The sequence below is a fragment of the Scophthalmus maximus genome, chromosome 15 (assembly GCF_022379125.1).
Source record: "Scophthalmus maximus strain ysfricsl-2021 chromosome 15, ASM2237912v1, whole genome shotgun sequence".
Lineage (NCBI taxonomy): Eukaryota > Metazoa > Chordata > Actinopteri > Pleuronectiformes > Scophthalmidae > Scophthalmus > Scophthalmus maximus.
The window spans coordinates 21172741-21183549 of NC_061529.1; the positions used below are offsets into that span (position 1 = coordinate 21172741).

Genomic DNA, 10809 nt, shown 5'->3' on the forward strand with positions numbered 1-10809 from the left:
CTGAAAACTCACCTGTTCTTGATGGTGATGGAGTGGTCGTTGGTGAGAGACGCCTTCCCTGGTAGGAAAAGAATCTCAATCTTGTCCAGATTGTGTTTCAGGTGGTGCGTCATCATGCAGAGATTCGTGCTGCCGCCTGGGTTTCAGATTGTGGACAGGACCCCATCAGTGTGATGTCATCTGCGTAGCTATGGTTAATTTTCCATCGGAACAAAAATTTTATCTAAGAAGTTATAAGTTAAAGAAAAGGCGTCATGCGCAGGATGATACTGAAGAACAGGAGGGTCATCTGGACTCATTTGAACAGTTACATATAGGGCCTATATTATTTGTATCAGTGTGGAGAGTTGTGTACTTACGTTCACCCTTGTGTGAGTAAAATAACATTTTTTTATTGTGTGATGGAATCTGAAAATGTATACTAGTCATGTACGAGTACGCAGAGGAATCTGTAAATCACTAGGACACTGAAGTCCTGCATTTATTTTGACACACTCTGGTGTCAGGGGTAAAATCACAAGACTTCCCCCTGAGCTGCAAGGGACTTCAGTGTCCTAGTAAAATACCTCTTCTCATTCCAGGACATTTGTACCTCTCCCTGAACAACACTGTCTGGCTATCTTTCTAATTATCATATTAAAAGGAATACACGCAGCTCTCTTGATCACTCATTCCAGAACATTATCACCTGTCCCATGACAATGCAACAACCATCCCTCAGAACATTCCAGAGCGTTCAGAACCTGGTTCCACCCATGACATGTGAAATTAGCAGTCAGTTACTATTCAATAGCATTGTTGGGCTAAACAATAGGGGGCCCATAGACATAGATGTAAATACACCATGAAAAGAATTCATGGAGAAGTAGATGAAATTGCAAATGTGGCCCTTATCTCCTGCTTCACATTTAAACGTCACTCATGGAGTTAAAGGAGAGATCTCAACAGCAATGTTCCAGACCCGTGCGAGTGCCAAGTTACCATAGAGGGAGGTCCCAGATCTCGCAAAATGGTGCCAATGCGGACACAGAGACACAGGAAGTTACGTTTTATAAAAATCAGCAAATATTTCCCTATTGTCTGCTAGCAAAAAAAGTGGTGCGGACCACACCAACACTGCAAGTGCAGATTGTAAACATCACTCGTCGTCACCTTGCAGGGATAGTTCTTTGATTTTGAAGTGGGGTTGTATGAGTTACTTATGCATTGTTAATATGATACTTTATGGAGATGGTGATCAGCGATGTCATTTTACAGAGTTTGGAGGGGAAATGGAAGTAAAGTAAGTCAGAGTCCCACTGTTTCAGAGGGGACCACCGAAAAACTTTTTCGCCACATTTTAATACATTACATAAAAATGCATCCATTCAATTGTATACTAAAGGATGTATATTTTTTTCACTCCTTTAGTCTGACGCCAGACAGCTGTTTAAGTTTTCACTTTTTTTTCAAGCATACTTCGGCCATGTATTTATTACTGCACCAACTCCCGCTGGTGCAGTTTCACTCCGCATATCAGCTGTTCGTCTCAAAGCTATGGCGGCGAGTTGGCGAGTAATACCTGGCTGAAAAACACTTGAAAAAAAAGTGAAAACTTAAACAGTTGTCTGGCGGGAAAACTGAAGCAGTGAAAAAGTACGTCCTTAAGTGTACAATTAAAAGATTTTTTTTTAGGTAAGCATTTCAAAGTGTGGGGAAAAATACCTTTTTTCAGTGTCCCCTTTACAACAGTTGGACTCAGACTTACGCTTATTCCACTTCTCCTCCAAACTCTGTTAAATAACATCGCTGAGGGGGCGCGCTTGAGCATGAGTAGTGAGTAGACGTGTCTTCGACACCTCCCACAGAAATCTATCAAATTTATACATTTTGGACCTCCTAACCCACTACACACACTAAGTGACTTTACTACCTCATGAGTGGATGAATGCCTCCCAATACGACCAAACAACAAAGTGGGAAAACCACAACACGGGGCAATTCGAACTCCTCGGCTAGCCTTAGCGCAGAAAAAGGTGCTAATGCTAACAGCATGGACGCGCTGGCAAATGCGGTTACTGCTGTGCAAGCCTCTATCAACTCGTTTCGGGAGGAGAACCGGGCCTCTATTGCCTCTCTACATTTGATCCTGAGTGTGTATGGCCAACGAATTACTGATATGGAGGACGGGCTAAATGAGTTCGACAAGAGACTGAGCAGCGTGGAAGCTTCCCAAACTTCGCTGGCTAAAGAGAACGATGCTTTGAGGGAGAAGGTGACGTACTTGGAAAACTACACTAGACGGCAGAATATACGCATTGTGGGGATATCCCAAAATACGGAGGGCCCACGACGAACAGAATTTATCACCAAACTGCTCATCAATGTGCTTGGGGAAGACAGTTTTGAGAAGCCGCCGTCGGTAGATAGAGCCCACAGGAGTTTGGCCCCAAAACCAGCAGATGGCAACAATAGACCACGGCCATTCATTGTCAAGCTCCATCACTTTCAAACTAAAGAGTTGATCCTACGCCTCGCCAGACAGAAGGGCCCGCTCTCCTTCAACGGATCAAGATTTCACAACTTTCCTGACTGCAGCCCTGATGTCAACAAACAACGCACAGGCTTCTCCGAGTCCAAAAAGAAGCTCCACGCCACAAAGATCCAGTTCTGCCTCTACTAGCCAGCCACTCTGCAGTTCACACACAACGGGAAACGTATGAAGTTCACCGACCCTGCGGAGGCACTGACCTACATTGATAACAATGTTATTGATAATAACGGACACCCCGCTCCACACGCTGCGGAGAATGGTGATTGAGGTAATGTTAATGATCGGGTCAATGACGCCAACAATCATTTAAAAGGGACAGTGGTATCATTGGATATGGCTATTCTGTCATATTTTCTGACAGTATTTTTTATTTTTAGCTATATATATATACGCCCTCCTAAATGCTTTACTTTTTATTTATTTATTTTTTTATTTTTGGTTGTTTTTTATGATCACCACCGATCTCCCTACAGTAACATTCATAGGTTTATGGATATCATGGTTTCAATTATGTAAAATGAGGTCACAGGTCATATAATACACTGTTGGAGAGGTTCATCAATGATTGAAAAAAGTATCCATCATTGCGGGTAGCATGCAAATGCAGGTTTGCAGTAGTTTGAAGTTTTCTGGGGGGGTAGCCCTTTTAAGGCTTGTTTATTTGTTATATGTAGTAGTTTTGATGTGGTATTTGTTCTTTATAGAGTTTGTGCACCTATCTGGCTTTTTTATCATCTAAATGGAGTAGACGCAGGTATTTTTGAATTGAGTGGTTCTAATGACACAGAGTAATTCACATCTTGTCCCAGGTAAAGATGATATGAAAATTATAAGCTGGAATGTGACGGCTCTGAATCAGGCAATTAAGAGAAAAAGGGTTCTCTCTCACTCACAATATCTTGGGGTTGGTATTGCTTTCCTACAAAAAACCCACCTTCAAAATTGAGACCAGTCTAAAATTCACAAAGACTTGGTGGGGCAGATGTTTCATTCACAATTATCTGTAAAGGTAGAGGAGTAGCTATACTAATTCATAAAAAGATTCCTTTCATTGTATCAGACACTATCTTGGACCCAAATGGCAGATATGTGATGGTTGTGGGAGAGCTGTTTCGACTTCGCTTAGTATTGGTCAATATTTACGGCCCAAACTTTGATGATGATAATTTTTTTTAGAAGATGCTAAACTCCATCCCTAATCTGGATAGTTACCACTTGATTATGTCTAGGGATTACAACATGGTGATGGTTTCTGTCTGGGATTGCTCTTCTCAGTCTGTACCAAGACCGTCTAAATCTGTGCAAACAATCCAGTCGTTCATAGATATACATAAACTCATAGACCCATGGAGATTTAAACATCCCACCAAAAGGGAGTATTCGTACTACTCTAACGTACACAAGTCATTTTCCAGGATAGTTTTTTTTTTGGTTGACCCCTATTTGCTTAATGTTATTACAGATTGTAAATATGATCCAATCATTATTTCCGATCACGCTCCGGTTAGTATTAAGGTAACTCTTCCGACTCAGAGGACAAAATGGACATGGCAGTTTGACACACTCCTGCTGGCTCATTCAGACTTTGTGAAGTTCATTACAGAACAAATAGATTTCTTTCTGCAGGAAAATAGGACTGATGGCATCTCAGCCTCAACCCTCTGGGAGACACTCAAAGCGTATCTCAGGGGACAGATTATTTCTCACTCTGCTTATATTAGGAAATTGAAGTATAAGAATATTGAGGAGCTATCTTCAGAAATTAAAGCTCTGGACGGACTCATATCTGGTTCTCCGAACCCTGATTTGATTAGGAGGAGAGTAGGCTTACAAACTGAAATTGATCTCTTAACTACCACCCATGCGGAGAGGTTCATCTTTAAGTCCTGTAGTAGATTCTATGAAGAAGGGGATAAACCTTCCAAACTATTAGCTAGTCAACTCTGCCAAAAAGCAGCGTCCCGTATCATTTTGCAAATTATACTACCTGATAGCTCCTCAACGGAGGACCATCAGGCTATTAACAGCTGCTTTAAAGAGTTCTATTCTAAATTATATTCTTCAAATTCGCAACCAATTTGACGCATTTTTTCTAATCTGAACATTCCTACAATTGACCCTGACTCTAAAGAATGATCGGAACAAAATCTGACGCTAGAGGAAATCAACAATGCAATAATGTCCCTTTAGAGTGGAAAAGCCCCTGGCCCGGACGGGTCCCAACTGATTTTTATAAAAAATTTAAATATAAACTTGCCCCTCGTCTTCTCTCAGTCTATGCAGAAGCACTGGAGAATAACATTCTTCCGCCTACGCTGCGCCAGGTATCTATTACACTGTTATTAAAGAAGAATAAGGACCCTCGAGACAGCTTGACAAACTGACAGTAAAGTGTTCTCAAAGGCCATTGCACTCCGGCTTGAGACAATTCTTCCCCATGTCATTTCGGAGGAGCAGACTGGGTTTATCCAAGGCAGACAATCCTATTTTAACCTGAGACGGTTGTTTAATATCATCTGTACTGAATCTAGCACTCCATCCCCAGAAGCAGTAATATCGCTTGATGCTGAAAAGGCGTTTGATCGGGTTGAGTGGTATTATCTTTTTCATACACTTTACAGGTTTAGTTTTGGCCCTAACTTCACTCACCTTATCAAGCTCATTTACACTGATCCAACTGCCTCAGTGTATACCAACGGTATCTAATCTGAGTACTTTCCTCTTCACAGAGGGACAAAACAAGGGGATCCAGTGAGTCCGTTGCTTTTCGTTTTAGCTATAGTGCCACTTGCCATAGCTCGTAGATGCAATAATAGTATACAAGGTATCTCACGTGGTGGCCTAACTCACACTGTCTCGCTTAATGCAGATGACTTGTTACTATATGTCACCAACCCCATCACAACTACCCCTGAAATCCTTAAAATCTTGCAGGAATTTGGAAACATTTCTGGGTATGAACTAAATTTTAATAAAAGCGAATACTTCCCCATTAGTAGTAATGCCAGAGAATATCCCAATCTGCCATTTAAGTTGTCTGCCGAGTCCATTACATATCTGGGTGTGAAAGTCACCAAATCCTATTACAGTCTATTTAAAAATAACATCACTCCTCTGTTGGAACAGTGCAAACAAGATATTAAAAGATGGTCTATTTTGCCACTATCTCTTATCAGGAGAACAAATTCTGTAAAGATGAATATTGTACCAAAGTTTCTATATCTATTTCAGGCACTGCCTGTTTATATATCGCAATCTTTTTTCAAAGCATTTAATCAAATGATTTCTTCTTTTATATGGACTTATAAATCAGCTTGCATAAGAAAAGAATTTACGGAAAGACCAAAGGATGTAGGTGGGCTTTCAATTCCAAATTTGCGCACGTATTATTGGGCTGCGAATTTTAATGCCATCTCTTTGTGGTTAAAAGAGTCATGGCTCCAGATTGAAAAGGTTACAAGCAGCCCACACTCACTCCCTGCTTTACTCTGCGCACCCCTACCATCACTAGTTAATAATATTAAGGATAATATAATAACATCGTAAATCAGTTCAAAAGATGTCTGGGTATTCAGAGTATTTCTATTCACTCACCAATAATACATAATCATCTTTTTCAACCATCCCTAATGGACAATGGCTTCAAGATTCGGTATGACAAGGGCATACATAGTATTGAGGACCTGTTTGTTAATGATAATTTTGCTAGCTTTGAACAACTATCCAGAAAATTCAGTCTGACCAATAATCATTTTTTGCGATACTTGCAAATTAGAGATTTTACTCGTAAAAAGTTTGCTAATTTTCCTACACTCCCCTCTCCTTCCTGTTTGGATTCCCAATTAAGAGTCAATATGCTGAATAAGAATAGAATATCGTTTATTTATGCCCATATCATGGATAGCTGCAACCTCTCTATTTCACATATTGGAGAACAGTGGGAAAGTGACTTGGGGGCGCAGCTGTCTGATGAGGAATGGGATATGGCTCTTACTAGAGTCCACTCTTCTTCCACATGTTCCAGACATTCTTTAATACAGTTTAAAGTGTTACACAGGTTGCACTTCTCAAAAGCTAAATTAGCAAGAATATTTCCGACCGTAGACCCATTATGCGATAGATGTAAACAGACGCCAGCTACTTCCTATCATATGTTCTGGTCTTGTCTGAAACTTGTTCCCTTCTGGTCATCCTTTTTTTAAGTCATCTCTAATGCTTATGCTTATAACATCTCACCTTCTCCCTTGGTTGCTGTTTTTGGTTGCTTTTAGGGGTCTGTTCCCCCTGTTCATTTACAGAGGGTCATTGCCTTTTCCTCCTTATTAGCTAGACGCTTGATATTATTTAAAGGAAGGCTGCTACTCCTCCATCACACCACCACTGGATTAGGGACATTATGCAGAATGTTAAGTTGGAAAAAATCAGATGTACCCTCAACGGTTCCATCAACAGATTCTACAAGACCTGGGACCCTCTGATAATGTATGTGAACAATTTACCTGGTCTGGAACTGGAACTCTGAATGTTTACACCTGCCCTTGTTCAGTCCTGTAATAACGAATGTTAGGTGCACTTGTTTTTAGTTTTTTGTGTGTGTGTGTTTGCTTGTTTTTTTTATTATTATGATTATTTTTTTATTTCTTGTCCATCTACTGTCTGTGACAAGTCTGTCAGGTTGTTTTGGGGTTTGATCTGTCTTTGTCTCTCTTTTGTTGAGATTGTTTTTCTATGGCTATTTGTAAAATAGAGAATACGATTGTTTTATATGATAATTGGACTATTACAAATAAAGTGTTTAAAAAAATTACATCGCTGATCACATCTCCATAAGGTGACATATTTAATATGCATAAGTAACTGTAAATGACTCTTAAACAACTCAAATACATTTATTTTGGATACGCTTTATTTTGTTAAACATGCCTTTATTTTGTAGTGCCATTTCCTGTCAAAGCAGGAAATCACTGAGAGTGGGTAACTTGAACGAGGGAGAAGTCCGAAAAACAAAAAAGTGTGAAAACGGGATTATAGGAAGTTGCGCGATGATATTTTGTTATTCTTTTACACAAATATGCGCCTAGCTGGAACGGGATTTATGTTGTTTTACTTATGTTCTGTGTAGAAGTGTTTGATTTAACTCTTCATATAGCCATGCTAATGTCAAGTTTTACATCGTGGTTTATGCTAGCTCTCTATTTTTTGGATATGCCTGCACATCTATATGTTTGGTTAAAGTGTCATTCAAAAGGTGTGTGTATATTTGTAAGAGCTAATTATTGTCATTTATTTGTCCTGTAGTTCTTACGGTGTTTTCTTATGGAAGATATGAAGGAGAGGAAAGTGTTTCTGTTCAAATGAAGGCTCACGGCTGAACATGAAAATAAAGGACACTAAGAAACATCAGTACGCTTGATCATTCTTTGGCTGGGGTTCGCTACAGTAACTCATACAACCCCCCTTCAAAATCACTGAAATATCCCTAAGAGACGTGCTAGCAAGTTGCACTGCAACTCCGTGGTTATGGCCTAGTGGTAAGCATTCCCGAGTTTGCTTGTCCATGTGTGAAATTTAAATGTGAAGCAGGAGATGAGGCCCACAGTTGCAATTTCATCTGCTTCCCCAGAAATTCCATTCATGGCGAATTTACATGTATGTCTATGGGTCCTATTGTTTAGCCCAACGATACTATTGAATAGTAAATGACTGCTAATTTCACAGCAGTCCTGGGTGGCACCAGGTTCTGAATGCTCTGGAATGTCCTGGGGGATGGTTGTTGCATTGTCAAGGGACAGTTGATAATCTTCTGAAATGAGTGATCAAGAGAGATGCCTGTATTCCTTTTGATATGATACGTAGAAAGATAGCTAGACAGTGTTGTTCAGGAAGAGGTGCAAATGTCCTGGAATGAGGGGAGGTATTCACTAGGACACTGAAGTCGCTGCATTTTTTTGACACGCTCTGGTGTCACGGGTAAAATAACTAGACTTCCCCTTGCCGCTGATTTACAGATTCCTCTGTGTATTTGTGTATCACTGTTACACATTTGCAGATTATATTACACAGTAAAAAATAATATTTTGCTCACACAAGGATGGAGATAGTTCCACAACTCTCCACACTGATACAAATAATAAAGGCACAATATTTAACTTTTCAAATGATCCTTTCCACAATCTGAAACCAAGGTGGCAGCACGTATCTCTGCATTTCTGGCTGACATTTCTCAGTGGATGTCAACGCACCACCTGAAGCTCAACCTGGACAAGACCAAGATGCCTTTCCTCCCAGGGAAGGCGTCTTCAACCAACTACTGCTCCATCATTATTGAGATCTTTTTGGTGACCCCTACACTTCACTCCTCTGCACCCTGCACTGGCGGTGGTGGCTCGAATCCGATACAAGGTGCTGGTACTCGCCTACCGGGCTGCGAATGGTTCAGGGCCTTCCTACATCCAGAAAATGGTGAAACTTGACACCCCAGCCTGTCCACTCCGCTCTCCTACTGCCAAATGGCTTGCTACTCCCTCATTGCGAGGGGCAGGCAGCCACCGCTCATCTAAATCCCATCTGTTTTCAGTCCTGGTGCCTCAATGGCGGAACAAGCTCCCCATTGACATCCAGACAGCAGAATCCCTTCAATGCTTTCGTCACAGACTGAAAATTCACCTTTTCAGACTGCACCTCACTCCATGAATTTATTATATTAAACACAAAAAAGCACTTAATTACAATTGAGCACTTCGAGCAGTTTTTGCTTATTTGATGAATGTTTATGTTCTTTATTAATTCTTGAATGCCCTTATTGTAAGTGATTAAGACAAAAGTGTCTGCTAAATGAATGTAATGTAATATTACGTAATCATTTCCTGACCTTGGTTTTTGAAATCATGATATTGATTAGATTTGAAAAACAACCTTATTTGATTTGACACAGAATGACCTATGTGGCCTGTCGCTCTCCGCTCTGATCCAAACCAAAGTTTTATCACAATGTCATTTCGATCCTGAGGCTCGATTACATTGACTTTTATGATACATAAAAATGTCAATTTCCAACATGCAGGATGGGTCCAACTTTAACCAAGGCATGTTACCATGGAAACACAAGCCCCAACCCAGCTCAGTGACCAGGTAGACCAATCACAGCAGAGGAACCACACAGCCGTGTTTGCATGGAGCCTGAATAAGTAGAGTAGCAGCCTCCTATATTGGTTCACTCAATGCTGTGGAGAGTTGTATCATCAAGATGCCTGAACTTGCGAAGCCTGCGCCCAAGAAGGGTTCCAAGAAAGCTGTGACCAAGACCGCCACCGGTAAGGGAGGCAAGAAGAGGAGAAAGACCAGGAAGGAGAGCTACGCCATCTACATTTACAAGGTGATGAAACAGGTTCATCCCGACACTGGAATCTCCTCCAAGGCCATGGGCATCATGAACTCCTTTGTGAGCGACATCTTTGAGCGCATCGCTGCTGAGGCATCTCGTCTGGCTCACTACAACAAGCGCTCCACCATCACATCCAGGGAGATTCAGACCGCCGTGCGTCTGCTGCTGCCTGGTGAACTGGCCAAGCACGCTGTGTCCGAGGGCACCAAGGCTGTGACCAAGTACACCAGCTCCAAGTAAACTGCTCTGCTGCTGCTGCAGTCATCCAACACAACGGCTCTTTTAAGAGCCACACACTTAATCTGAAAGAGCAAACCGTTCACCCTCCTCAATGCCTCAAGTCTGAAAGAGCTAATCTTTGAAAATTGACAGACGGTTGTCTTTTATTATGAAAGATGTGATTGTCATCTTTTTAAATGAGATTACTATTGTTTTTCTTCAGTGAAGACGATGCAAGGGCATATTGTTTATATCATGTAAAGCACTGTTTAACATTGTCTAAAATGATTTTACAAGAAGTCTGATTAATAAAAAGACAGTTACTGATACAATGCACAATTTATATTTTCAACAGATCTACACATTCATGTACTGCTTCACACGTGTGTACGAAAGCCATTGTAGTAGCTTTCTCTGCCATTCTGCAACTCCAATTCTTTAGACAAACTTTCTGATTGGACAAGGTTCTTACAGTTCTGCAATGGCCAAGGATGAGGGATTTTTATTTTTTCACAATGTAAGAGCATTTAATTTATTCATTATCAGTATGTTACCAGTGTTTCAAGTATTATGACAAAGTTCTTTTTAAAAAAAAAAAAAAAAAAAAAAAAATTGCCTACCCTACCTTGAAATGCAGAACGGAAAACTACAAACAGGTTTACATTTCTCGGGG

General features: G+C 40.7%; 1 protein-coding gene across 1 annotated transcript; it reads left to right on the plus strand.

Annotated features, from left to right (window-relative positions):
* The first annotated feature begins 9774 nt into the window (after positions 1-9774).
* Positions 9775-10394, plus strand: LOC118285933 (histone H2B 1/2-like). The gene has a single exon (XM_035609920.2). It carries the CDS (start codon positions 9780-9782, stop codon positions 10155-10157), a length of 378 nt encoding a protein of 125 aa, XP_035465813.1. The 5' UTR covers positions 9775-9779; the 3' UTR covers positions 10158-10394.
* The last annotated feature ends 415 nt before the right edge of the window (positions 10395-10809 follow it).

What these genes read in the sequence shown, in the direction of transcription:
- LOC118285933 (XM_035609920.2), top strand. Translation starts at nt 9,780, where the DNA reads ATGCCTGAACTTGCGAAGCCTGCGCCCAAGAAGGGTTCCAAGAAAGCT.